At 35.9% G+C, this 26,852-nt stretch overlaps 6 protein-coding genes across 10 annotated transcripts; 5 read left to right on the top strand and 1 right to left on the bottom strand.

The window, feature by feature from the left end:
* Nucleotides 1-1,233: 1,233 nt before the first annotated feature.
* LOC149935867 (uncharacterized) lies at nucleotides 1,234-3,492 on the top strand. The gene has a single exon (XM_090153603.1). The coding sequence runs from the start codon at nucleotides 1,234-1,236 to the stop codon at nucleotides 3,490-3,492; it is 2,259 nt and encodes a 752-aa protein (XP_090009729.1).
* A 1,431-nt stretch (nucleotides 3,493-4,923) lies between these two features.
* Arp8 (Actin-related protein 8) lies at nucleotides 4,924-7,251 on the top strand. Its single transcript, XM_090152787.1, has 3 exons — nucleotides 4,924-5,031; nucleotides 5,412-6,073; nucleotides 6,134-7,251. The coding sequence occupies exons 2-3, from the start codon at nucleotides 5,440-5,442 to the stop codon at nucleotides 7,249-7,251; spliced, it is 1,752 nt and encodes a 583-aa protein (XP_090008913.1). The 5' UTR covers nucleotides 4,924-5,031; nucleotides 5,412-5,439.
* Nucleotides 5,083-9,052, top strand: mtTFB2 (mitochondrial transcription factor B2). Of its 2 annotated transcripts, XM_090152788.1 has the most exons (10): nucleotides 5,083-5,330; nucleotides 7,394-7,593; nucleotides 7,661-7,726; nucleotides 7,791-7,882; nucleotides 7,937-8,069; nucleotides 8,130-8,278; nucleotides 8,336-8,428; nucleotides 8,495-8,551; nucleotides 8,617-8,762; nucleotides 8,823-9,052. In XM_090152788.1, exons 2-10 carry the CDS (start codon nucleotides 7,404-7,406, stop codon nucleotides 9,016-9,018), a joined length of 1,122 nt encoding a protein of 373 aa, XP_090008914.1. In that variant the 5' UTR covers nucleotides 5,083-5,330; nucleotides 7,394-7,403; the 3' UTR covers nucleotides 9,019-9,052. The 2 variants fall into 2 exon arrangements, with proteins under 2 accessions (XP_090008914.1, XP_090008915.1); XM_090152789.1 differs by lacking the exons at nucleotides 5,083-5,330; nucleotides 8,617-8,762 and having other exon boundaries at nucleotides 7,404-7,593.
* An 88-nt stretch (nucleotides 9,053-9,140) lies between these two features.
* Nucleotides 9,141-18,697, top strand: LOC149935870 (uncharacterized). 3 transcript variants are annotated; one of them, XM_090153219.1, is made up of 19 exons: nucleotides 9,141-9,263; nucleotides 10,255-10,397; nucleotides 10,823-11,132; nucleotides 11,282-11,494; nucleotides 11,551-11,651; nucleotides 11,721-11,748; nucleotides 11,811-12,028; nucleotides 12,085-12,187; nucleotides 12,248-12,507; nucleotides 12,569-12,837; nucleotides 13,310-13,469; nucleotides 13,524-15,670; nucleotides 15,739-15,790; nucleotides 15,870-16,135; nucleotides 16,201-16,354; nucleotides 16,425-16,532; nucleotides 16,604-16,822; nucleotides 16,880-17,126; nucleotides 17,609-18,697. In XM_090153219.1, the coding sequence occupies exons 2-19, from the start codon at nucleotides 10,317-10,319 to the stop codon at nucleotides 17,902-17,904; spliced, it is 5,232 nt and encodes a 1,743-aa protein (XP_090009345.1). In that variant the 5' UTR covers nucleotides 9,141-9,263; nucleotides 10,255-10,316; the 3' UTR covers nucleotides 17,905-18,697. The 3 variants fall into 3 exon arrangements, with proteins under 3 accessions (XP_090009345.1, XP_090009347.1, XP_090009346.1); XM_090153221.1 differs by having other exon boundaries at nucleotides 11,321-11,494; XM_090153220.1 differs by lacking the exon at nucleotides 9,141-9,263 and adding an exon at nucleotides 9,618-9,693.
* A 189-nt stretch (nucleotides 18,698-18,886) lies between these two features.
* On the bottom strand, nucleotides 18,887-24,288 carry LOC149935871 (isoaspartyl peptidase/L-asparaginase). Of its 2 annotated transcripts, none has more exons than XM_090153224.1 (7): nucleotides 24,147-24,288; nucleotides 23,209-23,301; nucleotides 22,892-23,034; nucleotides 22,669-22,826; nucleotides 22,536-22,606; nucleotides 20,586-20,732; nucleotides 18,887-19,516 (listed from the first exon to the last, which is right to left on the bottom strand). In XM_090153224.1, the coding sequence occupies exons 2-7, from the start codon at nucleotides 23,285-23,287 to the stop codon at nucleotides 19,254-19,256; spliced, it is 861 nt and encodes a 286-aa protein (XP_090009350.1). In that variant the 5' UTR covers nucleotides 23,288-23,301; nucleotides 24,147-24,288; the 3' UTR covers nucleotides 18,887-19,253. The 2 variants fall into 2 exon arrangements, with proteins under 2 accessions (XP_090009350.1, XP_090009349.1); XM_090153223.1 differs by lacking the exon at nucleotides 24,147-24,288 and adding an exon at nucleotides 23,451-23,785.
* Nucleotides 24,282-26,804, top strand: Slh (sec1 family domain containing Slh). The gene is made up of 2 exons (XM_090153222.1): nucleotides 24,282-24,537; nucleotides 24,661-26,804. Exon 2 carries the CDS (start codon nucleotides 24,664-24,666, stop codon nucleotides 26,563-26,565), a length of 1,902 nt encoding a protein of 633 aa, XP_090009348.1. The 5' UTR covers nucleotides 24,282-24,537; nucleotides 24,661-24,663; the 3' UTR covers nucleotides 26,566-26,804.
* Nucleotides 26,805-26,852: the final 48 nt, after the last annotated feature.

Consider the following 26,852-nt stretch of genomic DNA (forward strand, 5'->3'; position numbering starts at 1 on the left):
TGGACTGTGCTGCAAATAAGGGTAAAAATCTAGACAACAGTTGGATTCGATGTATTTCGTGTCAATGGTGGTATCATGCTGAATGCGTCCAAATTGAACTTTCGGAAACTAGGAAAATCCCGCGTAAAATTGTCAACTCTTTCAGCTGTCCCTCTTGTAGAAGTGGGCCTACCGAGAAGCCGGTGGCTTCTCTTGAACTTGTGGGGGTGAAGGATACCTCTTTGGAGGTGGAAACTAAGCGTGGTCTCCCAACAGATCTAACTTTTGACAGTCTTATGACAGCCTTAGATTTGGTCGTTGCCCGACAGATCTGCACTCAACAATCTAAGATCATGGAAAGACTGGATTTATTGGACGAAGCTAATCGTTTATCATCTCAGAATATGCAGATCTTTGTAGCTAATATGCGGGAGGGCATTATTCGAGACCTGGAGGCCAGAGATGTGGCATTTGATAAGCGTTTTAAAGATATTGAAAAAGAACATAACCTATGTAAAGTAGAGGCCGTAGGCCAGAAACAGAACGCTCGACTTCTGGCTAGTAAGCTGGATTCCCTTCAGCTAAAGGTTGAAGAACAAAATAAATTGATTGCTACTCTGCAACACAAGTCAAGTCTGGAGATTGCTGGCCAAAAACTAAATGAGGCCCCAGTAGAAAACTTAGTGGCCTTCGGAGTGGATTTTGACGACATGGACACGCCAGAAGGGGCAGAAAACTGGCTAAGAAAGAATCTGGAACTAGAGGAGACTTTCTCTTTTACCGTCAAAACCAGCACGCGCTTTGGCAGAGGCACAGAAAGAAAGGAGAAACCGGTACTTATTTGTTTGGATAGCCACGAATCTCGACAGGTCATACTACAAGCAGCTCCTAAGTTGAAGACTAATCAAGTCTTAGAATTCAGTAAAGTTCAGCTGGCCCCCGATCGATCCTTGGAGCAGAGGATGTTTTCTCGAATGCTTATGTGGAAAAAGCGGAGGGCTTTACCAAAATCTACTGCTAAGGGTTCCAATGCTAAAAAAACTTGAAGGTGGGCCTGAATTCTGGGAATCAGGCCCTTCCGGTGATGTCACCCACGGACACGGAAAAGACTCTTCCCAGCAACCAATGAGAGTGCAGGAGGATGCCCTAGACGATATATCTTTCAACACGAAGATAAGTCGCGCACAAGTTTTGAACTTTAGGGCAAGGGAAACAATGTGTAAATATGTAAATAGCTCTTTCGGAAATGTTAATATGTCTGTGAATGACCCTGTGGACCGAGATCATAGTGCTGAAGTTCCTGTAGCAAAAAAAATGGTTCAGAGAAAAATTAGGAAGAGAGGGAAAAGGCGCAGCCAGAAAACAAAAACATTCCTTTTCTTCCGTTTTGGCTATCTGAATATACAGGGTGGGGCATCGGAACAAAAGATGCAGGAGCTATCATCTATTATATCAGGAGATAAGCTGACTTTCTTTGCGCTAGCAGAAACACATCTACGGGACGGAGCCAATCCTAACTTACCCAAAGGTGTGCAATGGCTAGGAAATAACCGCCAGGACCGTGAGAAGAAAGGTGGAGGGATTGGCGTTATGGCCCCTGTTTCTGTGCCCCTTACGCTACACAAAACTTGCACAGACCACATGTGGTTCTACTTTGAAAATTTGCCAAATATTCTTTTTGCTCTAGTGTATTTTGCTGTGGGAATTTCTACAGCAGGCAAAACGTTGAACAGTCTTATCTATGAATGCCTCAGTAGGGACGTCACAGAAGCAGTCATGAACGGTTACAAAGTCTGTATAATGGGCGATTTCAATGCCCATATTGCGGAGTGTGGGAAGGAAGATTCAAAGGGCCGGCAGGTGAAGCTGTTTGCTGAAAGTTTCGGCCTAATAATGGGTAACTTGGCTCCAATTTGTAGTGGAATGTATACATGGCACAATGAGGCATATCGTACAACAGTAGACTACTTTCTCTATAGCGAAGAATTAGTAAATTTCTTTACGAAAATGGAAATCGATGAGCTTGGTGTAAAGAGTGTTGGTAGCGACCATAACAGTCTATTTTTGGAGGCAATTTGTGAGTCACCACAAGTTGAAGTTACAAAACCCAATTGCCTCGCCCTGGAACCCAACCCAAGGACTTTTTGGGAATTGGATAATGAAGAAAATATGAAACTATTCCAGTTGGCCATGGAAGAGGCTATGGGAACGAGTGATCAGTCGTATGAAAATTTCGTTCAATTAATGCTAAAGTCAATGGAAGGCACGTTAAAAAAGAGACAGCCAGCCCCGCTCATTAAGAATAAGATACTGCCAAAGAAGTGGTGGAACAAGTCAGTTGGGGAAGCAATCAAACTTAGAAAAAGGGCAGCAAAGACCCACAGACTAGCTGTTGCTAGAGGAGCAGATACTAACTCTGTACGAGACCTCTGGTTTGCCTATAAAGCCGCAAAAGCCAACGCGAAATACGTAGTATCACGTGAAATTAGACTGGTGAACTTAAAAATGGAACGGGATATCGAAAAGGCGGCCAAAGACAAAGGAAAGAAGTTCTGGCGTTACGTGAAAAAATTGAGGAAGCAGGGGGTGGTGGTAGAAAAGGCTTTTAAAGGAGTTAGAGCGAAGAATGGGTCCCTCTTGTGGGAAAAGAAGGCGGTGGCTCTGAGAATCACAGAGTATATCAAAGATCTAGAGAATGAACTACTCAGCCCCACAGTCGGTCCCACCACTCCATCCCTCTCAACTAGCTGCTCGGGCACTGAAGCGAAAGATCCCCTTTGTGACGATGAATTCTCAGTTATGGAATTAAATAAGGTGCTTGGTACTTTAAAAACGGGGAAGGCAGCAGGCCCGGACGGAGTCTACTCTGAAAGTCTGAAAGCTCTTGGTCCTAACGCTCGCCTGTCTCTGTGTAGTATATTGAATTCTATTAAGAGAAGTAAAGTGGCACCACTATCCTGGCTTTGTGCACGAGTGACTCTAATCTATAAAGGGAAAGACAAAAATGCTCTGGAGCTCGACTCCTACCGCCCCATTGCTGTCACCTCAGTAATGTATAAGGTGTATGCAATGTTACTGAAGAATCGCCTTACTAACTTTCTGGAGGAAAATAATTTAATTTGTGAGCCCCAAGGAGGTTTTCGAAAGGACCGACGAATAGGCGATCATTTGTTTGTCATCATGCAATTAATTGAATTGACCATGAAAATGGCTCTACGCCTGGAAATTGCTTTCCTGGATCTGAGGAAAGCTTATGACAGCGTCGATAGGTCTAAACTGTGGGAATGTCTTTCCTCCAAGGCTATTCCTATTACCCTGAGATCAGAAATTGAGAGTCTGTACAAGGAATGTAACTACACATACTATCTGGAGGGGATTGCGACGACTGAATTATCGAGTAAGGTTGGTTTACGCCAAGGCTGCCCGTTATCTCCCACCCTGTTCACAGTATACCTTGATGACCTAGCCCAGTCACTACAAGTTTCTGGGTATGGAGCTAAACTTCCTGGGTAACCTCCAAAAAATAAGGACCTCTGTGTGTCTTGCCTTTTTTATGCGGACGACATTGTACTCTTCGCAAATCACCCTGACGACCTGCAGAAGCTACTTGACATTTGTTCGGCCTTTGCCAAGTGTAAGAACTTACTATTTAGCATGGATAAGTCAAATACAATGTCCTTTTCTACACAGCCTGTTGATGAGTGGTCGTACCTTCTCGACGGGAAGCCAATGGAGAAGGTGAACAAGTACAAATACCTGGGCATTACCATTGATAGTACTGGTCCTTTTTTGAGTACCATGGAAAAGATAGTGGCTGGAAAGGGAAACGCGATGCGGTGGGTAGTTCGTAACCTAGCCGAGCAGTCCTACAACAAATACTCGGTCAGCCGTACACTTTGGAAGAGTGTAGCCGTACCAACAGTGACGTATGCAAACGAGGTCATTTGTTATTCAGCCATGACTAGGGAGAGGCTGGAGAGATGCCAGAGAGCGGTAGGCAGAACGGCTCTAAATGCAGGCCCATTTGCGGCTAATGCCGCTATAGATGGTGAGATGGGATGGAGTACAATGGCAACCAGAGAAGCTCGCAGCAAATTGAAATTTCTGGGACGCCTCAAATTTATGGATGCTAGAAGGATAGCTAAGAAAGTATACACATACATTCGAGACAATGGCTCTAAAACGGACTGGTCTCGAGCAATAGAAAGAGTGGACCGGCAATTATGTCTGAGCTCAAAGAGAGACAAGGCTACCTCTTATAAGGAATGGGTAACATGTGTGGAGAAAGAGGTACAGGAAGCCGCACTGATATCATGGAAGTCCCAAGTACGTCAGAAAACAAGCCTCGGCTATTACAAAGCTAAAGAAAAACCGATGAAAGAGGCATGTTATACTGGGTCGTGGGGCAGCGGTTTACTCTTTCAAGCTCGAACGGGTGCCCTACTAACCAGGGAACGTCAAGTGGAATTATTGGGTTCCGAAGCCTTATCCCCGCTTTGTAAGCTATGTGGTCAAGTGAATGAGGATGTTTACCATGTTCTCCTAGAATGCCCAGAAACGGAAACTGACCAAGCGTGTAACAGCTGGCGGGCAGAGCATTTTGGGTGCCCCTTGGAAAATATTCTTGGTCTTGCAGGGGATGTTTGGGACTTCGAGGTGATCCAAAAGGTGTTAGAGACTTGGCAGAAGAAGAAAAATTAACTTATTTGACTACCCTAACTTCTCTGTTTCCCGGTCTACATAGTACTTCCCCCTAAAATTTATTACATAACGTTGTATATTACTTTTTCCTGTTTACGTTTTCCTGGTTAATTTTCCATTACCATTACCTTTTATTTTTATTACTAGTGTATTATTGTATAATTAATGCTGAGCTCCCATTGGAGCCGCCCTGTTACAAAAGGGTGTACTTTGTACGAGCGAATAAAAAACCTTTGAACCTTTGAACCTTTGATAGTAATATTTCCGTAGGAAGATTATTAATTTTTTGTAATGTTATTTACTTAATAAAATCCATTTCGGAGAGACCTCAGCTTCTAATCAACAAGACAAGTGAGTTTTATTTAAAAAAAATAATAAGCTTATCAAGTTTCTGAAACAGTAATTCACACGCTGCACGTCGTTGTACGCAAAGGCGTATAAAAAGAAATAGCCTAAATAAGGCTGCCTAATAAATATAGGAAATTAAACGTGATTGAGTGAGCTTGGATGATGCGCCTGTTTTGTAGAGACGCCAAACTAGTCGTCCACCTATAAATGCATCTTTTATTGCGTAATTAAAGTTGTTTCCACAAAATTGTGTCTATTCCGAATAAGCTTATTTTTAAGCTGATTAATATACATAATATTAAGTATGTTCTTAATCAAAAGTGTGAGATTTACTCGATTTAGAAATTACACAAGAAAAAGATATAAACAATAGTTTTATATAGATATATGCTCTGGACTTGATCAAAAAGCATGGCTCCCATACCAGCCAAAAAAATATTTCAAACACCATCGGAACCAATAGTAGAAACGATACAGGCAACTGCTATTGTAGTTATTCATCCTGGGTCACTTTTTCTTCGGTTTGGAAGACCTACTGATCACTCTCCTACTGCTATTCCCCATTGTATTGCTCGAAGATGTAAAGCTGGCTTTAAGAAACAATTGGGAGAATATCTTGTACCAAAAGTTCCTTTAACCAAAGAGGCTTTCACTTGTGTAGAAGAGACACTACGATCCACCCAACGTCTCTTATCATCCTGCCTAACATCAGATGGAACTGTTCGATATGTTGGCTCACCTGAAAAGATATATGAATTTAATGAGAGATCAAAACCGATCATTGATACCTCAACAACTTTACCACCTTCGACTTTAGTATCACCAACTGATGATGTTTTGGTGGGAGAAGACGCTCTTTCTTTAGCTAATGGTGAACCATTTCACATTAATTGGCCTATCAGAAGAGGAAAGCTCAATATCAGAAAAGGTTCTGGAGGTTCTATAACGGCTGTCTTGTCTGACATTGAAAAAATTTGGTCGACAGCTATTGAAAAATATTTGGATATTCCACTAAAGGACTTAAGCCATTACAGGGCAGTTCTAGGTAGGTTGTTATTCATCTTGCTTTGTATTTACATATCTAATGATTGATTTTATTTTTTAGTTGTTCCTGATGTTTATAATCGTCAACATGTGAAAGAACTGGTAAATCTCTTGTTAAATAACTTGAAATTTGGAGGCTGCTTTGTCCATATTGAATCGGTATGTGCTACGTTTGGTGCTGGATTAAGTTACGCCGTTGTTATAGATGTTGGTGATCAGAAAACATCAGTATCTTGTGTTGAGGATGGTATTTCGCACAGAAACACAAGGCTGTGTATGGAATACGGTGGAAGCGATCTGACGCAATTCTTTCATTTCCTGTTAAACCGAAATTATTTTCCCTATCAAAACTGTGATCCGAGAAATCAGTCCGACGCTATTCTTTTAAGAGAACTGAAAGAAAAGTTTTGCCATGTCAATCTGGATATTTGTGGTCAACATGAAAGAAGTTTCACTATCAAACAACCAGCAAAGCCAATATTTAGCTATTTGATAATGCTCGGAGATGATTGCCTTTTAGCACCTTTAGCTCTTTTTACACCAGATATATTAGCATTAACTGGGTACAAGAAAACCTCAACATTGAAACTTAATGAAGGAGATCCTGAAGATCCTCACGATGAAAACTTTCTTATCCAAACTCAAAGAAGAGGCGTTAAAGAACCTACTGACCCAGGACCTCAAAACACAGAGTTTGGTTTGCAGATGGGACTTTCCGCGGATGACTGCAATCAGGGGGGTTTGGATGAAGATTTAGATGTTACTTCAGAAGGCCCAACTATCATGAATCAAAATTTGGGAGCGTACGAGTCTGAAATTCAATGTAACCAGCTCTACGGGGTTGATATGGCTATTTTAAATAGCATTGAGAGGTGTGACTCTGATGATGTAAAGAGAAAAATGTATTCCTGTCTGTTAGTAGTTGGTGGTGGTATGATGTTTCCTGGTATTCACACTTGGTTGAGGAATAGATTAGCTGTTCAAACTCCTCTGAACTATCGCGGAGAACAATTAGACATTGTTATAAGACCTAAAGAAATGGATCCTAGGATTACGGTATGGAAAGGAGCCGCTGTTATGAGCTGCCTTGATACAGCCCAAGAATTGTGGATTTCTCGGAAAGAGTGGAAACGTTACGGAGTAAAAATGCTTAGAGAACGCGCTGCATTTACCTGGTGAAAAAGAAGTGGTAGAAAGTACAACATTCGGGTAGAAAGAGCGAGTTTTTTGTGAAATTATTCTTTCATTAATATTAGCTATTCATAAATTGCGAATATAGCGTATAATTGGGCCAGAATTTGAATTGTTTTTAAATAAATAGGACCTGAAGAATGACATTCAACTTAAATCCTGCTATTAAAAGATTTGGAAGTTGTCGTGGAGTTTGTTTGATATTTCCATTTCGAACTGCGAAAGAGTCCAGAATGAAATATGCCACTGAAATGGCTAAAAACCTCGAGAATGTAACTATCGAATCCCAAAAAAATGACATATTTCATATCAAAGATGAAAAAGTTGCAGGTCTTAACATTAATTACAGAGTTATTCATCAAATTTCATTGTTTATCAATTGTAAGTTTTTTCGTAGATCTCATTATTGATTATCTTGGAATAAAAGCTAACAAAAATATACCAATCCTAGAAATCAATCCTGGTACTGCATTTATTTTTTATACAATATTTTTGAATAGAAAAATCTCAACATTGCTTTTATATAGGACCTGGAGTGTTAACAAAGAAATTACTTCAAGAAAATGTTAATAAAGTTTACGCCTTTGAAAAAAGAAATACTTATTTGCCACTACTTAATGTAGGTATACATGTTATTTTTGTTAACACTTTCTTAAAACTCAATATTAAATAGGAAATAGGAGATCAAAACCATCAACAATTACAGATAATTCCTGTAAATTTTTTTACGTGGTCAAAACCAAAATTAGAAATCAACAATAAATTATTCACAAATTTAAATATTCCTAAAATATCGTGGAATGAAGGTAATTTTGGTGTAAGACATATTATTGCAAGAGCTTATCCCTTTTTTTTTTTTGGTCTAGATATCTCTATGAGAATTATTGGTTTTATTCCTCCCAAGACAGAAAAGAGATTTTTAGGGTTCCTTTGCGCAGCCTTATCAAATTTTGGTTATGTTTTTGCACAAGGACGTTGTGAATTGTACTTATTTATATCAGAAAGGGAATATATGGTATGAATTGTTTGTTATTATAAATGTAAAGTTTTGATTCATCGTCATCACTTTTAGTATATGACTGCCCAGCATGTGGACAAAAAATACATTTATTTGGGTACTTCTGTTTTGCATCAGATATTTTTTGATATTGAATTAATTGATAAGGTATTTTTAAATAAAATTTACTGAAATAACTACAACTTTAACCATTGACTTATATCTATATTGTAGGTGCCAAACACTAGTTTCGAGCCGAAACCATTTCGAAAACCTGGAAAAAGATTACATGTAATTTTTTTCAAAGGCATTTTTATAATGCTTTGCTGTTTTAATTTTTATAATTTTTTTTTAAGTTTGATAACACTATTTCTTGTCTGATAAAAATGGTCCCCAAATTGGATTTAACTAGTCTTGTATTAAAAGAGCAACTTCCAGATTTGCATTTTTTTATAAGACAAAATTTAGCTAGGAGGAGTGGCTTCATAATAGCTAATTTAGAGTAAGTCTTACACGTTTTTTATTAAATATTTTTTATTTAATTTTTGTAATTTTTCTATAGGCAATGGATTCCAAATTGTGGACCAAGATTAATAAAACTTGGAATACCTTTTTTCACCAAGTTTGGGAACCTTCCACCTTCTACAATTGTAGAAATATTTAGAGAATTTGTATCGTGGCCTGAATATAAAGATTCGGCTTTTAGAAATACTGTTCTTAAAAATAATTTTTTTAATAGTCAAGAATTTGAAGAGTAAATATATCAATGTTAATTTATGTTGCCTTTATAATTAAAATTATTCCTAAATAACCATTATGCGTGTGTTCTTTGAAATTCATCTATAGATGGCGCTTTATTATGGTTGTAGTTTATGAGAAAGTTTCATTCGCTTCAAAAGATTTCGAAGAACAATGTGACAGATTTTCCGCCTTTTTATTTCGTGTGTAATTTACAGTTTTTTATTCAAACAGTTATTTTTCTGAACAACCGAAATCGTGAATGGTATGTATTGAAGGAAATTGAATTTACCCGTGCATTTAAAATGGTTTTCGAAGTATGTGCAAGATATTTTAATTTTTGAGTCGACCTTACGTTAAGCCTATGCCAATTTAACTAAGATTTAGGCCTTGTACGGTGCTCAAAATGGCTGGAAGTTTGGAAGATTTTGATGAAGAAGCTTGTTTATTGGCTGGATTATGTTCATAATATGGTTACCGCCTGTAGAGGAACGAGTCGTTTTGTCTTTCGTTATGTGCCTAGCCTGAATTAAGTTATCCTTTAAAATCATTCGCCATTAATTGTACTGGTACATAATATTAGCATTTACAATATTAAATCTTTACTGGATTTATGGCTGTCCCGTAAATTTGCTCGTACTTTATTCCGCTGCGAAATATCATGTATGGGATTGAAGGCTGGGTGCGTGCTATAGGTAGAATTTATATTTTTTTGGTTTTTTCAGTTATTCTTAGTGAAATTTTTGAACATTTGTACATTTGCATATTTATCTTAACCCGAAAATAGTGTTAGTCTTGGTCTGTCACCGTTAGCCTTAAAAAATGAGTGGTCAGATTTCATTGGCCATCAACAAAAATACCCAAACTAGGTTTAATATCACGCAAGATGTAGTTTTCCTCATTTATAACTAATTTTTACCTATTTAAAGTATTTAATCCTCTTACAGTCATTATTTTTTAAAGATTAATGAAATATTGATGATGGCGTGAAACTAGTTGTCAATTTTAATTGTTTTTAATTAAAAGATTTATTATGTAAATAAAGTGGTTTTTATCTTTTTAATTAAGCTCTGAATAGTTGCATGTTTTTGTATGAATTACATTTCGGTAGAAAACACTTGTTTGAACGCAAATGTTTGGTGGTGACACAGTGCTTTCCCACATAGTCATTTAATTATGCAGAAAAGCAATGTTCAAAACTTTAAACGTAGAATTAGATTGTTTATTTTAGTTTCATTTCTTTAATTTTGTTTTAGAGCCAGATCTGTTAAAGTTTTATCCAACCGCATTTGCATGCTTATATTGACGAAAAATAGTGATGGATGAATTAAAGAGTACAGTTGATGATGAAAATAATTCAACATCCAATGTTAAAAGTAATTCAAGTGGCAAACATGAGGTACTTCATTTATTCTCATTAATAAGAAAGGCTTAAAACTCTTAATATAATGAGGTGGATATACCTCTGCAAATGTCAAGGCCTGTAGATGTATTTTGTTATAATTGTAAAGCTTTTTTTTTACATTATTTAATTGCAAATCTATATGTATGTCATTTTTTGATTCTGTTCTGAAGTTATTCTAATGATGAGTTCGTGTAACCCTTTAAAATTTAGTTTCATTCAGCAAAATTCCTCTTTGTGACCTTTGCTCTCAATGCCGGCATTGGTTAATAGTATTATTCAAAAAAAATTGTTAATCTTATCTTTGTAAAGTACCTTTTTGGTTTCAACATGTGATATAATTTTTGGTTCTAGCATCCATTTGTGTTAATGCTAGAATAACAAGTTTTGTGAATATTAGTTTACCAAAATTTAATTTTAAGGAGAATTCAATGGAACAGGAATGCGTAACAAGCTCAGCAAAAGAAGATAAAATTAAGCCTCAGAAGATGTCAGCAAAGCAAGCGAAGAAAAATGTAGTGAAGGGCAAAGGGAATATTTTTAAGCGTCTCTCGATTGCTTCGATAACAAAAGGATCACGACCTCCCAAAACTAAGAAAGTCAAGGAGAAAACTGCAACTAATGATGCACCAGCTCGTGATGACGATGATGATGAGGAGAAACTGATTATAGACGAAGAGCGAACCCCTGAAAGTAGTCAAATAGAAAGCAAAGTGAAAAGACTGAAGAAACGTAAGTGAATGACATTTAGACTTTTTATGCAGTGTTCTGGCCTACACTATGACAATACTATATATACATATATATATTTATAATTATATTGTTATTTTTACTTTGTGGTTTTGTTTGGGGAATGTGTGATGTTGCAAATACACGTTCAGACAAAAACAACTGTCCATGTTGCATTTCCCCCCTTTTAGTTACACCCAAGTCTAGTTCGACAAAGAAAGCTTCATCCGACTTTATTTCTCCTTCAAACGTGGATATCCGTAATGGGAAACAGAATTCTTCAACACCCACAATACCTAATGCATTAATAAAATCTGAAAATGGCATTGTTGTACCTGAGTCAAAAATTCAACCTTTTCTTTATGGTAAATATTTACACATTATAGATTGAAATTGTTGCAATAACTTTTTTTTTGTCAAGGATGGAGAAGAGAAGTAGTCTTGAGAGCTACAGTAGATTATGAGAATAAGAAGAAAGCCCAGGCAGATATCTATTATTTTAATCCAAGGGGGAAGAAATTAGTAAGTATTATAGACTGTACTTTGTCAAGATTTGGTTTTGAACATTTCAACATAATTTTTTTTGTGTAGCGGTCGATGCCAGAAATTATAACTCATTGTAAGACTTTCCATTATTGCTCTGCCATTTTTTTTTTTAATAATACATGGTTGTTTCCACAGTAAGAGAAACGGGTGAACCAGTTTTAACACCGGAGAACTTTACCTTTCTAAGAGAACCCATCTATACTCCGCCTATGGAAACAGTGAGGCAAGCAAAGCAAAGAACTGGAAAAAGTAGTGCCTCTCCAGATGTGTCATTTTCTGAGAGCACATCAATTCCTAAGACCATTAAAAAGAAAAAATATGCTGCTGCTATAACATCTCTCGAATCTACCCCTGTAAGTTCATTTGAAAAGAAGCTGGCTTATTTATTTTCTAAATCTTTATTTCACAGGTCACAGCGGAAGTAGAGATCCCACTTACTGAAGGAAATGAAAATTCTACTCCCTCAAATGAAACCCGTGCTCCACTTGGAAAGCGGGGTCGAAAGGTTAAAAGTACGCAAATGTAGTGTTTGCATATATAGTCTTGTCCTAAATTTCGTTATGCTCTCTAAGGTTTGCCTCCTGACTTTATGAGCCCTGATGATGTTTCTAAAAAGAAACTGAACAGTACCATAAAACCAGGATCGATTCCATTCAAACCCAGTCCTTTGAAACATTCAGAAACCAACGCTGATGCTGCCCCTACTAAAAGTGCTGAAAAAGTTGCAAAGAGAGGGGTAAAAAGAAAAGTTAAAGCAAATGCACCCAATGAAATTAGCGGTAGTCCTATAGCAAAAAAAATTATGATTTTATCGCCACATCAAATTAAAAAGGTATTTTAGTTTTTCTTCACTTGCTTCTTATTTTTTTTTATATTTTTCTAAATTAACATAGGAAGTCCTAAGCGCATCAGATTCGGAAAAATCCCCTGTACCACGTCCTAGTACTCCAGAAAATTCGGTTGTTCTTGGTAATTTGTCTCCTCTTAAGGATGATGTTCTTGATGGTGGGAAAACTAGACCAAAAGTATGCTTCACTTTTGGAAAGTTAAATAAGATAGCCACGACGGAAAATAACAACAATTTAGCATTGGCTAATAATAATTCTGAATCAAAAAAAAGTCAAGTTATACCCTTCAAAAAGAGAAGAGTTACTAATACAGAGTAATGTTTAATCAGGAAATTATGTATTTATACACTTTAAATGTTTAAGGCCCTTATGCTTTTAGAGTAACAAGTTTCACGTTAAATACGTAGAATGTAAGTTATATTTTGAAATTCATTGGCTAGCTGCTGTCACTAAGAAACCACTGCCCTAGAAAAAATGGACTAAACTCACTCGGAAAATAAATTTAATAACCCTCAATTTGTTCTCACAGTGAAATTGTTTGAGAATTTAAAATTTTCATCAAATTGTTCTAGTTTCACGTAACATTAATTAGATTGTTAAAAAATAACAATTGCTTATGTTGAATATGTGCTGGGTTTAGTGCGGGTGAAAATCTTGGCTGTAAATAATCACGGCCAGCAGTCTTCCTTAATATTTGAAGTGTATATATCAATTCCTATTTTTATATTAAAGATATTTATATGTTTAATCTAAATTAATTACCCCTCCCCCTCTTCCCTATTTTAGGCCAATTAAAGTTAGTCAGAATGATAGAATGTGTTCTTTAACTTGCCCAGGAAGGCAATGTCAACTTCCTACTCTTCATTGTCACATCTGTCTTTGTTTATTTCATCCTGAATGTGTTGGCTTTCTAAATGGTTTACCAACTGAAGAATTCAAGTGTCAGGTATTATAATTATTTAGTCTCCCATTTTCGTTTTTTAATGTTTTGGTTTTGTAGAGGTGCTTATATCAACCATACTTGAAAGCATCGGAACCGAAACCTAAGATAATATCAAAGGATACTGATGCAAATTCTTGTGATCCTGATGCTTTGGGAGAGGAAGAACAAGAAAAATTGATGGCCTCTTCGGATGATGATGAAAATTTCATAACAGCTCCACCTGATGCAGTTATGGACCCTTCTCAACTTGCAAATGATCCCAATGGTAACTTAACTATTGAGGAAATAACTGCTCGGCCTTTGGATTCTGTTGATCATGTGTCTAGTACAGATGAACCTAAAGATCTTCACGCGCAAGAGAACGGTACTGAATCTTCAAGTCAGCCAATTGAAGAACCAACAGATTTCTTATTTGAGAATAAAGTTGATGCCCCTGAGGAGAACTTAGGAAAAGATGACGAAACTTCTAAACAGAGTCAGTCAAATATGCCTATACCAAGCTCTGACAGTGTTACATCATCTAGCACAACCACCAACACGTCAACAACATCGTCATTGGAAACTGTTATATGCACGAGTACAAGGAGTTCTCCTATCAGTTCTAGTCCCTTAGTCAGTTTGGCATCCATGGTTTCATCTACAACCAATGTTGATAAAAATATAGCCGACCAAGAAAACCTATCGACTATAAATTCTAATGGTGTCCCGTTATTTATGCCCCTAATGAATCCTCAAATGCAGATACCTGGACATATGGTCCCACTTCAAATGCCTAGCTCATTGGGATCTTTACAACTTCAGCAACAAATGTTGAGACCCATAATGAGCCTTCCTAGTACCAGTAATGCTGGTATATCTCTCGAAATTCCAAGACCTAGTTTACTTGGAAACAATCTTAATCCCTTTGGCCACCCTGCGGATAATGTATTAACTGCAAGTAGCCAAAAATCTACTATACCTGTTAACCTTTTACCTAATGCTGCACCCATTGTAGTTGGTACGCAAGTTTTAACTCCAGTCTCGATTAATTTGACTGGAATTGCGAAAGGAACCTTAATTTATACTAACAACCCTACTTTGAGGTTTTTGCTCCCATCAACAACTGGCCTTGCTTCGTTTGGTGTTCAGCCTAGTGCATCTTCGCTTGGAAATACATGTTCTTCATCCTGTATTCAAAATCCATCCAGTGAACCTTTGCAAAATAGTAGCGCTGTACTCTCTCAATTTTTACCTGTTACTCCGCCAGTTCAAGTTATTAATGTTAAAGAACACACTCTTTGTGATTTAATGCTGAAGATTCCAAACAATGATGGGCATCTTTTTTCTCCTAAAGTTATTTTTAAGAATAGTTTGTCAAAAGAACCTGAAGATGCCATTGTGAATAAGTACGAGGTGCCAGTTGAACAATTTGTGGAAAATAGTTCCACTTCTGTATTATCCAAATTGGAAGGGGTGACAGAAACTGTACATGAACTTTCTAAAGAATCGATGGGTGTTGAGTCTATGGATATTGATAGTGTTGTTAGCATAACAGCTTTAAATGAACCAAGTATGTGTAGTGATAATATAGAAAAAACTGCCAGTGTAGATTTTCAAGAAAATGGGGATGTTGAAGAAGCCATGGAGAAGAAAGACCAATCGGAAAATGTTGAAGAGGAAACGACTAATGTTGATAGTGAATTACCTAATGCAAGCAATGATGATCCCAAAGACATGATTTTGGATGAATTTTCGGACATTATTGGTCCTGTGTTATCTCCAACCCATCCTGTATTTGAAAATGATGAACTTTACAATCCAGTTGATATTGAGTCACTAAATTGGTGGCTTTCAGAATCTGAAAATGAAGATGGTAAAAAAGATGAAGAACCAGAGCCAGAACATAGACCATCTACTCCAATTGTATTATCACAAGTGGAGTATGATGGTTGTTCCCGAGTTATAACTACTAGGTTAATGAATCGAGGAGCCAAAGTGTCTGCTGAAAGTAACTCATGCGCTCGTTTATCAAAGTACAAACGTCCTGTACAAGAGTTCATGCGTGATGAAGAACATTCTTACAACCTTTGTGATCAAGACCATATATTTAAAAAGAAGAAAGTGGTAACTCTAAATTTGCCTAGAAAACCCTTTAATTTAATTCAATCTTCGTACGAATCCTTAAATCTTATTTTTGAATATTTGAACATTCCTGAGCTCCTGAAGTAAGTGCAATTTTGTAGAGTTACTGTTAAAAAATCTTATTTTTAAATATATTTTCAAATTTTATTAGTGCCAGTCTAGTGTGTAGAACCTGGAGGAAAATAGCCTGTCAAACTCATTTAGTAACTATTTTCTAAAATCTTTTGTATTAGTAAAAGTATTTTTTGAGCATTTACTTATTTATACCCTTCCTCTCAACAGTGGTCCACTGTAAAATTAAAAGATGTAAAAATTGTGGATTGGAAAGCCTGCACATCCGCTTTAGAACAGCGTAATACTTCACTTTTGGACATGAGGGGCATAATTCAACGCCCTGATCAGTGGCATGATTTTCTTGCCAGCCTTTATCGCCTGCGTAAAGTACAAGGAGTTGTTTTTGGCGAAGTACCATCTTGGGTGATAACCAGTGTTGTCAATGGCCTTCCTGACCTCTTGTGTCTGGAAGCTGAAGAAATTGTTAATGAGAAGTATGTTTTTTATTTAATAGTAATATCTAACCATTCTTTACTAATATGATTATTGTTAATTTTAGACGCGAACTTGTCTCTATGGACCCAGGTGTTCTCGCCCAGCTTCAACAAATGAATATTTTAAGAATAAGAGCTCCCAATGGTATGCAGGTTCCTGAGTTCAAATTATACGGCGGTCTTTCATCTTTGGGGCTTTTGCCTAATTTGACACATTTGGTATTAGTGTTTACGTATTATCTTTATCGTTTATTATTTATTATTAATCCCACTTTGATTTTGAAAATAGTCTCTGACCAGTTTGAGGAAATTAGATAATGATGATGTAGTGTTCTTAGAACACCTTCCGCATTTGCAAGTACTAGAAATTGGACAATGTAGAACATGGACTGAATTGGTTAATATTATAATTATTCCTTCAACTATAATTTCAATTTACTAAATGGTTCATTTGAACTTTTAATTTAGGCGTACCATCGTTTAGGCAAACTGCGCTCATTAAGAAGGTTACGTCTAGAGATGGGTGGTGCATTTGCAGACAGGGGTCTCGCTAATGCGTTAATTCAAATGTCTCGTTTGCAAGAACTAACGTTGTTGGCTTATCGAATAACTAGCTCTATGGCTGCCTCAATTAGAAGGCTGAGACATCTTTGGCACCTAACTATTTGGCCTGATATGTCATCTGAGGTAACAACTTTTGTTTTGCAAAAAGGTATGATGATAATCCACAAACATTTTCCACAGGGTGCTATGGTTGTCTACAACACTCTTCAAGCTGTTCGAAACTTAAAACGATTGCAGAGTTTCAGTTGGGGTATTATTTATCAAGATGATGATTTAACTCGATATAGTCGAAAACATGGAAAGGGTAAATACCGAGAAGCTTCGGAAGTTGACGAATGGTGGTCTGAGGAATTAAGGAACACTCCTAGAGCTAAGGGAATTAAAATTCCCATGCTCAAAGCCTTTTCTGACACAATGCCTACATCAGGTAATGTATAAAAAATGTTTTGTTAAAAATTTTGTTTATTAGTATTATCATAAGCCTATCAACCCTAAGTTTGAATCGAAAGGCAGTGTTGGTTCAAGCAAACAATTGGCGCGAGTACAGCGCTAAATCCACCCGGTGGCGGAAAAGAGAAACGTCACGCGTCCCGCAATGCATGATGCCAGCTGCTTTGGTAAGAGAGAGAAAGGGGGAAGGAAGAAGCTTCAATTTATCTCTACCAGGTGCCGATACTATCGTCTGATTTCTTTTTCGCCCGTCCAGTGGTGGTACAAAGGGCGCTATGCACGTTTCAAACTTAGAGGTTATAGGCTTATGGTATTAGCATTGAATAGTATCAGTGTCTATATGTTAAACAACAGTTTTGCCACTATTTAATGATTTTGAAAATGTGCACATTTGCTAATCATAGCTTGTCAAAACGAGGTAACAATATTTAATAGTGATATCTGTTTTAATTCTTCAAGGCAATAAGAATCCTAAAAGTGTTGAGGAAGATGTCAGAATAACATCTTCAAATCCAGTCAGTCCTGGTGGCACAACAATACCGGGTATGGAACAGGGGCTAATTGGAGTTGGACATTTAAGACAAAAACTGCAAAAGTTGCTTCCAGAAAGTGAAATATATGTTTATCAAGTGCCAGAGTCCTTATTAAGTAGAGTTTATGGAGGCAGCTGTAATGTTTTAAGTGCGCGAGGAAAGAGTACGAGCAATGTAAGTGTTACTTCAGTACCTATAGAAAACTTAGCTCCCACGAGTTAGGATTGTGGGCAGGATATATGAATAGAAGAAACGCCCCTTCATATTTTTTGAAAAGAATTGTAGATGTGTATTTTAGCAGATACAGAGATATTGTTTTTGTTGTATTATACACTTACTTACTCTGACCCCCACAAAACATTTGTGTTCTAATATTTTCTTCCCACTACCCCTGCACTAATTTGACAATTAACTGGTGTCAGCGGAGCATTCTGCTGATGTTGCTCTAGAAGGCAGAGTTGCCTCGGCAAATAGTCCAAATTAATATTTTAAGCTTAATTATATCAACAGTTAAACAGCGCAAGTGAATTTCATTTTATATAAGAAAATATTTTGTTTTGCTTTAATAGTACATAGTTTAAAAAGAAACGTTTATTATTGGAATGAATTAAACTTATAAAGGCCATGTAGATGCGCGTATTTAGTTTGTTTGGTAAGACATGGCAGAATCTCTGTAAATATTGTTAATTATGCCTTCTGAAATTGCCTCCTTTTTTTCTCTACCCTATTCTCCATAAAACACTTCGTGGAATTCATATGTATATAAAAACAGGGAAATTTTTTCCCATCAATCACACTTTGTTCAGCACATGTTTTTAAAATAAGATGAAAAAAATACAAAAAAAGTTTTAAAAAAATTTTATGAACTGACAATTTATTGTCATATAAGATGGTGATTAAAATAAGTAATAAGCTGTAGTTGGTGTATAAAGACGTTTTTTAATTAAATATTAATTGTAGTTAAAATATAACCAAGATAATTCTTTTTGGAATGAAAGACCAGATTATAAAATTGGGAAAATTTTTATTGTTACTAGATTTTGCACTTATCAATTACCATATTTGATCAGTCTGATTCTTTCTCTTTAAATATTCTTTCTATATTAGCTTTTTTATCTCATTTCTATTACCCAACAAACACTTAATTTTAAACCCTTTGCTGCAAATTTAGTAGAAAAATCTACATTAGGGTAAAATTACAACATTTTCTTAAAGAATTATGCTAGAGATTAGGTATATAAATTAATTTTCTATTAAAACTTCTCTAAGTTAATTGTATAAATCACTTTATTAAACCAGAAACAGCGTTGGTATATTTATCATTATTGTGCTTTTTGGAGTAAAGATATTACTGTAAAATTTCATTATCTGCTTTAAGTTTATAATGAAGTTTAAATAAGGCATAACTAATAGGATGCCTTTATTTTAAGTACTTTAATTAAAGTAGCATAAGTACTAAAATAATTTTAACAATGACTAGTTTTTGTTTGGTAAAATTGGGAATGAAGTTTCATTGTTCAACAAAAACTCAAAGTGGCTGCAACTTTCCATATCTATTAAAAAACAAAAGTTTAAGGAGACATTTCTACTGTATTAGCTTCTTCCGTGTAATCTTCATTTGGCCTCATTCCATAGTGAATCATATTTCCTCTCCGATAACACCATGGCATATGTTCAGTTGTAAAGTGTATCCCAATCTCTGGGGCGGAAGCTATCGCACCTCCGTGGGCAGAAGTGACTACTATGGCACCTCCGTGACCAGAAACGCGGTTTCTCATATATTCTAAACCAGCCACTGCTGAATCTTGAGCTGACATTCCTTGTTGGATAAGCCCTGTAAAAAAAATATTTTACCTTAAAAACTATCCAGGGCTAATTTTGCAATATTTTGGGGTTTTTTTTTGGAATTTGAATAGCTTTTGCGTATGGCCATAACTGATCAAGAGAGTTCAGACTGCCTTGAAAGTATTTTAAAAGTCATTCAAATCTATCAAGAAATTTTTTTAAATCTGCAATAGTCATTAGTTGATTCCAGTCCCATTGGGATGTATTGTCTGTTTTCCCCCAATTACGTACATAGCTGAGTGGCTTTATGCCTTAACTTGTCAAGAAACTGGAGCTAAATCACTTGAAGTTCAAAGACTCTGTTACAATTAGAAAAAGTATTCCCCGTCCTATTTTAGGTTCAAATGGTTTGTACTCAAATGTAAATAACGCTTAAATGTGATGGCAAAAACTTTAAAATTGAAAATGATATTTCTCAATGACCTTAATTGAAGGTCATCCAAAATTAGATCTTAATATAATTTCCATCCGGAAACGCTCAAGTATTTTTTTCTAATCAGATAACCTCCTTTTAAATCTTATATTTTGTGGTTTCATAATAGTAAACTTAGATTGGATAAAAGCCCTCAAAAGGGGAACACTTTTCAAATTGGAATAAACTTCAGTATTCCCAATAACAATTGTTATACGTCATGGTTCTCCAGATTGAGTTATCCAAAAACTTTCTGCATAACCAATCTGAAATTGCAACCAAAAAGAAATTTCGAAACAGTAGCTCTGTATCGTTTTTTTTTGGAGACACCATGTATAACCATAAGTATCATAATATAATTTAGTACAATAACACAACTCAAAAGCCTTTATAGCTACTGTAAAGAGTCTGGCAGCTATAGCTACATGTTTCATCACTGTAGGCATAGCAAAAATTTTGGACACAAGTAGCATGGTACTAGGTTTCATTTAAAATTTGATATATTTTGACAAAGTTTTTGCCATGTCTATGGGAACCTACGACAGCCACATGTTTACCATCAATTAGCGCATAAAAATTAGTGAGATTTTACAAAAACCACTTGAAATTTTTTGTGGACATCTTTCAATGTAGACATTTTACCAACCTGCGATATTTCTTGACAGGCATGTCCTCATTATGGCTTCCCCGTGACCAGTTGTGGACACAGCTCCACTGAAGTCATCTGCATAACCCCCTGAGCCAATAATAGGACTGTCACCAACACGCCCAATCTGTTTAGCAGTTATTCCACCTGTAATTCTATGTATTTGAGACTGAAGTCCAATTTGCGCCCAAGAGGTCAGACATTCAAAAAACGAGTCAGCCGAGTTATATAATTTTTACACTGTCATTAGAACAACCTTGGGGTGTAAAAAATATTTTGTCACATAATCTCTATCAGGTTGGATTATCGACCATCATGTTAACACATCTATTTTGAAATTACCAAAACGAATTTTACAAATAAGAAGACAATCTTCTTTTATGTGTCTAATCATAGATTTTGTAAAATGGCTAAAGGACATTGGCAAAATACCAGAAAACTAGTGACCGTAATACCCACACATTAAATAAGGTTCTTGGAATTAAAAATAGTTTAAATGGATGTATTTTGGTAGTAATACATTCTAGACATCAAAATGAATACCGAAAAATCTAATAAGTTTGGTAATGCTGCTAGAGGACTCTGAATTCAATATGGAGAATCTAATAAAACTACTTAAGATGTATGTAAACTAGTAGGTTACATTGATTGAAAAATGGTTTTGTATTTAAGATTATTTCCAGAGGCTTTTTAATAAATTTAGCAAACTTAGTTTATAGTAACTTCCGCAGTGTTTAGAGCCACTTTTCGTGATATTTAAAATTACTTTCGCGAAACTTTACATCCAACTTTAAGGAAACTATTACCATGTTTAACAAGCTTAATGGTCAATAAATAGGTCTTTCCCCACATTCAAACTGATAAAATGAGTTCTATTGGTAATGGCCCAAACATCCAATCAATAAGTAGCCGGAAATTTCATTTTAGTTACAGGGTATTGCGTGTCATGTAAGATAATTTAGTATTTTTATTTATATGGCAACAAACAAGCTTTTTTTGCCATTTTATGTAGCATTCCGATAGTTTATCAATGATTTTGCCCTTTTTTGGAATATCAACGTGGTTCTGGAGTTATGACATGTATAAGACAATTGGTTCATACATTTGTAAAATTTCCTTAGCTAGTTTTGGATTTCACCACCCAGTTTCTAAGATGGAACACGACGCTAGCAGACCATTTTTTTTTTGCATATTCTAAGGGCGCATTTAACAGTTAAAAAAGGAGTTAACTAGCTTTGAATAAAATTTTACGAATATTAAAAAGATAATAAAAATATTCAGCTATTCTAATAACCAAGGTACCACCTTAGGCCTAAGTCATAGAGCAATTTTTAAAGCCATTAATTCCGGTGGCCAGGTTACAATGCCTAGGAGGGTGGTGGCCAGCCATACTGGTCACGCAAGCCAACAGCACCCTACAATTAAGTTTTTATGGAAAGGGGAAACTGAAGAGCTCGGGGGAAACCCCTTTAACCAGTGCGGAGAGTACTTGCAAACTCAACGCAGAAGGAGTAGTTCAGAGTTTTCACCCAGTGCCACAAGCTGGGATCGAACCCGGCTCCTCTTGCTGCGAGGCTAAAGTGCTAACCACTCCGCACCCCACTGATAGATGACTATTTCAAAGTGGCATCAGCTAGGTATACTCATTCAAGCATATTACTGTTGAAAATAAATTTCTATCATCATCAATTGACAATTTCAAAATGTACTCAAAATAGTGACAATTTTTGAAAATGACAATTGGGCAATCTTCTGAGGGGTGAGGCTTTTAATATTTTTTGTTACATCCAAATTTCTTGTTACTGCTGTATTAAAAGTCTAAAGTTACAAGGTATAAATTGTGGTTTCCAAATAAAAATTTTCATAAGATTTGTAATTTTGGAATTTCGGTGAGCGTATTTGTAGGAATGTCTAACCCCTCGTTTTCATATACCCCCCAAAAATATTTACCAGTGGATGTTGCACATGCCACATGACCCATCGAATCAACTGCAACAGCACCAACAGTATCGTGATCATGGCTAAGAAACATTATTCCAAGTTAGTTCTTTACGTAATATTTCTGCAATAATTTGTTACATACATAGTCATACTAGAGTTAACAGCATTAACAAAACTTTGATACTCTTCCAATCTCTCTTTAGCCCATGTTGTAATCAACTGCTCCCGTGGTACCAGAGGGAATCCTAAATTTCTTGCAAAATTTTCAGCTCCTTCACCAATCATCAGCACGTGATCACTCTAAATGTTAATGTATGATATTTCATTACGATCCTACAGCGTAATTTCATAATTATCATCGTAACTTGTTCCATAACGCGTTTTGCTAATGTGACTGGGTTGGCCACACAATGTATACCCGCCACAGCTCCTGCGCGCATTTTTGTTCCTTCCATAATCATTGCATCAAGCTCAACCTGGCCATTTATATTAAGAGATGCGCCATACCCTAAAAACATTCCTTGTTAGTTTTTATTATTTGGTAAAGCTATTAGAATTAAGGTCTAGAGGCATTCTATTGGGATTATTAAAACCAACCATGAGCAAACAAAAGCAACAAAGTAATAACACGATTGAAATACATGAGAAAGGAAATCTAGGGGAGTAGAAAAATGGGGGATACCTGCATTAAAAATTGGATCATCTTCCATAGTACGAACGGCCATTTCAACTGCATCTAATGCAGTTCCCCTTGGAGACATTAAAACTTCATAACCTTAAAGAAGTTTTAGTGGTTTATTATTCTAAACTTTCGGTCTAATCAAAACTTGTTATTAATAAAAAAAATTATAGATATTGAAAACTAAACCAAAAATTGTTTTTTAATTTAATATCACTACTTTTATTTTATGATTTACAGCCTACCCTTAAAAACTGCTCTTTTCACTCCATTCATTTTGAATGTAATTTTATTATTTGGAACTCTTGCTGCACCTCCATGGACAACTAGAACTGGCATTATACACCGTTTAACTGATGGGGATCTAGGTGCCAAATTACTTCTTCTCGAAAAGCGGGGTGAGGAACAAGGAGAAGTTCGTGGGGAGTTTCCAGGGGATGGGCGAGGTCTTACGGAAGAAGACATTTTAAGAGGTTGTGGCACTTTTTGATTTTGACGAGACAGCTTGAATCAGTTTGTTTTACGCTGGAGATATAAAATTTAGGAAACCCACTACTTTCGAACGTCACCGTTTAGATAGATGGCTTTAAAACTTTAACTTCATTAGTTGCAAAATATTTTTCCTTTTCTAGTTAAGTGTTAGTGGTAAAACCTACAATAATTTTAAAATGTTAGTAAAAACAATCTATACTCAGGTATAATTATACAGATAACATTATCTACACAATCACAAACTAACCCATAAAGATTAGATATTTTTTGCTAAGCAACTGTTGTACAAATCTCATGCACTTCAATTTATTTTATTATATAACAGTTATAGAGTTATCCTAATAGATAATTTCAGTAACCAAAGCATGTACGTAATTAACACCGATATATTAATTTTATGTTTATGTGATCTTTGACAAGGCCAACGACAGTATAAGACTTGGGAATACCTTATGATTTGAGGACTGTGTCTAGTTCTTTTTGAACAGCATCAAGTTTTCGTTCAAACCAATTTTTCTTTTGCTTCAAATATTCGATTCTCCACTCCTTTATTTTATACCCTAATATTACACCTGCAGAGACAGAAAGAACTATCACGGTTGTAAGGCCTTTAACCGACAGCTGAACTACAGGCATCTTTCATGGTTTCACTAATTAATGAAGAAAGCGACTTGACTTGAATCCGCATAAGGTCAAAGTTCCGCTATTTTCATTGGGTAGAAATTTTAAGGGTCACAATCGTCACCCTTCATTGGCTAGGGATACGTGGAATTTATGAGTTTACTACATATTCTTTAGAATCCGTACAGTATTTGTATACGGAACGTTTCACTAATTTGAGTAAAAACTTTTTTTTATTTAATATAACCGTAATTTAACACATTAAAATTTAACAAAAAAACTTTTATCTGAACGTATCTGATCCTATTAGGCAAAGGCTTATTCTTTTTTCTCTTGCATCAGAAAATGGCAACATCTGTAAGGGAGAAGCAAATCTTTGCTCTAAAACGCATGTTGAACTTCAATTCTATACCATCGAAAGCAAGCAATTTGGAACCATTATGGAAAATTCTTATATACGATCGAAATGGACAGGATATAATTTCTCCTTTGCTATCTGTAAAAGAACTTCGTGAAATGGGTGTTACATTACATCTGTTACTTCATTCAGACAGAGAACCTATTCCCGATGTTCCAGTCATATTTTTTGTTTCTCCCACGCTTGAGAATATTACAAGAATAACTCAAGATTTTCGTACACATTTATATGACAGTTATTATTTAAACTTTATTTCACCAATATCTAGACAAAAATTAGAGGATTTAGCGAGTGCTGCTTTGCAAGCGCAGTGTGTAGGAAATATTGGAAAGGTCTTTGACCAGTACCTCAATTTCATTTCATTGGAAGATGACCTATTTGTTTTGAAACATCAAGATCGAGATTCCATATCATATTACGCCATAAATCGAGGGGATGTTAAAGATACGGAAATGGAAGCTATAATGGACAGCATTGTTGATAGTTTATTCTCAGTTTTTGTCACATTAGGTACTGTCCCGATAATAAGATGTCCCAGGGGAAATGCAGCTGAAATGGTGGCTGAGAAACTTGACAAGAAAATTAAGGAGAATTTGAGAGATTCAAGAAACAACTTCTTTGTTTCTGACCCATCAGTAGGAAGCAACTTTGGAATGCTGCGGCCTTTGCTTGTCATCCTAGACAGAAATATGGATATAGCTACGCCTCTTCATCACACATGGACTTACCAAGCTCTAGCGCATGATGTTTTGGACCTTCAACTAAATCGAATCAATATTGATGAAACAGAAAAAAGCAGTCATGCCGGTGCTAAGAGTCGCAGAAAAGTAAAAACGTATGATGTGAATAATACAGATAGTTTTTGGCAAGAGCAAAAAGGAAACCCATTTCCTATAGTAGCTACAGCCGTTCAAGAAAAACTAGAATCGTACAGGGCAAAGGAAAGTGAAGTAAAACGACTGAAAGCAGCCATGGGAATTGAGGGAGAAGCTTCTGATGAAGCTTTAGGTTTTGTTTCTGATAACACTGCAAAATTAACCTCAGCCATAAGCTCTTTACCAGAACTGTTGGAGACAAAGAGGCTTATTGACATGCACATGACCATTGCAACGTCTATATTAGAACATATTAAAACCAGAAAACTGGATCGATATTTTGAAATTGAAGAGAAAGTTTTCAACAAAGCTGCTGTTGATAAATCTTTAATGGATATGATCACTGATCCTGAAGCTGGAACACCAGAGGATAAAATCAGGCTCTTTTTAATTCATTTCATTTGTGGGCAGAACATGACTGATGCGGAATTTGATCAATATTCTACAGCTTTGGCAGATGCAGGATGTGACCTAAATCCTGTTCAGTACATTAAGAGGTGGAAGGCCTATTGTAAATTATCCACTTCAGCTTCCAATCAATACGCTGGTGGTGGAACTAAGACAATTGGAATGTTTACTAAACTTATGTCAACCAGTTCACAGCTGTTTATGGAGGGAGTGAAGAATTTGAGTGTTAAGAAACATAATTTGCCATTTACAAAAATAACAGATGCTTTAATGGATTTAAAGTCAACCCAAGAAACTGACAATTTTAGATATTTTGATCCCAAAATGATAAGAGTAAATGATAATATTGCAGCGAGAAATAGCACACAGTTTCACGAAGCTATTGTCTTTGTAGTTGGAGGTGGAAATTACATAGAGTACCAAAATTTGGTGGAGTATTCGAAACAGAAAGAAGGAACTAAAAAGATAATTTATGGATGTACAGAATTGATGAATTCTTATCAGTTTTTGAAGCACCTTTCTAATTTGGGAGAAGAAATAAAATAATAAGCCTGGTTTAATATCATCAAACACTTGGCAGTTAACTGCCAGTCAAGGTATATTTTTTTAGGGATACTTGTTTATATACAAAATGTAAATTACAGCATATTTTACTGATTTTGGCTTGTTCATTCAATTTATAGTATTGCAATTATGTAATTTAATACAATGGACATTTATGTTTTAACTACTATGTATTTGGAACATTGAGTTCATTTATAAAATATTCAATCAGATATTAAATAATTATTAATTATTTGTATAATTGTTTTTATTTGATTAAATGCCCTTAA

The sequence above is a fragment of the Leiobunum rupestre genome, chromosome 7, assembly GCF_980474605.1.
Source record: "Leiobunum rupestre chromosome 7, qqLeiRupe1.1.hap1, whole genome shotgun sequence".
Lineage (NCBI taxonomy): Eukaryota > Metazoa > Arthropoda > Arachnida > Opiliones > Sclerosomatidae > Leiobunum > Leiobunum rupestre.

What these genes read in the sequence shown, in the direction of transcription:
- LOC149935867 (XM_090153603.1), top strand. Translation starts at nt 1,234, where the DNA reads ATGTCTGTGAATGACCCTGTGGACCGAGATCATAGTGCTGAAGTTCCT.
- Arp8 (XM_090152787.1), top strand. Translation starts at nt 5,440, where the DNA reads ATGGCTCCCATACCAGCCAAAAAAATATTTCAAACACCATCGGAACCA. An exon ending in CCATTACAGGGCAGTTCTAG is followed by an intron (nt 6,074 to 6,133) that starts GTAGGTTGTTAT and finishes TTTATTTTTTAG; the next exon opens with TTGTTCCTGATGTTTATAAT.
- mtTFB2 (XM_090152788.1), top strand. Translation starts at nt 7,404, where the DNA reads ATGACATTCAACTTAAATCCTGCTATTAAAAGATTTGGAAGTTGTCGT. An exon ending in TATCAGAAAGGGAATATATG is followed by an intron (nt 8,279 to 8,335) that starts GTATGAATTGTT and finishes CATCACTTTTAG; the next exon opens with TATATGACTGCCCAGCATGT. An exon ending in TTCATAATAGCTAATTTAGA is followed by an intron (nt 8,763 to 8,822) that starts GTAAGTCTTACA and finishes ATTTTTCTATAG; the next exon opens with GCAATGGATTCCAAATTGTG.
- LOC149935870 (XM_090153219.1), top strand. Translation starts at nt 10,317, where the DNA reads ATGGATGAATTAAAGAGTACAGTTGATGATGAAAATAATTCAACATCC. An exon ending in ATTCAAGTGGCAAACATGAG is followed by an intron (nt 10,398 to 10,822) that starts GTACTTCATTTA and finishes TTTAATTTTAAG; the next exon opens with GAGAATTCAATGGAACAGGA. An exon ending in GCCAGAAATTATAACTCATT is followed by an intron (nt 11,749 to 11,810) that starts GTAAGACTTTCC and finishes TTGTTTCCACAG; the next exon opens with TAAGAGAAACGGGTGAACCA.
- LOC149935871 (XM_090153223.1), bottom strand. Translation starts at nt 23,670, where the DNA reads ATGTCTTCTTCCGTAAGACCTCGCCCATCCCCTGGAAACTCCCCACGA. An exon ending in GAAAAGAGCAGTTTTTAAGG is followed by an intron (nt 23,302 to 23,450) that starts GTAGGCTGTAAA and finishes AACTTCTTTAAG; the next exon opens with GTTATGAAGTTTTAATGTCT. An exon ending in GTTAACTCTAGTATGACTAT is followed by an intron (nt 22,607 to 22,668) that starts GTATGTAACAAA and finishes AATGTTTCTTAG; the next exon opens with CCATGATCACGATACTGTTG.
- Slh (XM_090153222.1), top strand. Translation starts at nt 24,664, where the DNA reads ATGGCAACATCTGTAAGGGAGAAGCAAATCTTTGCTCTAAAACGCATG.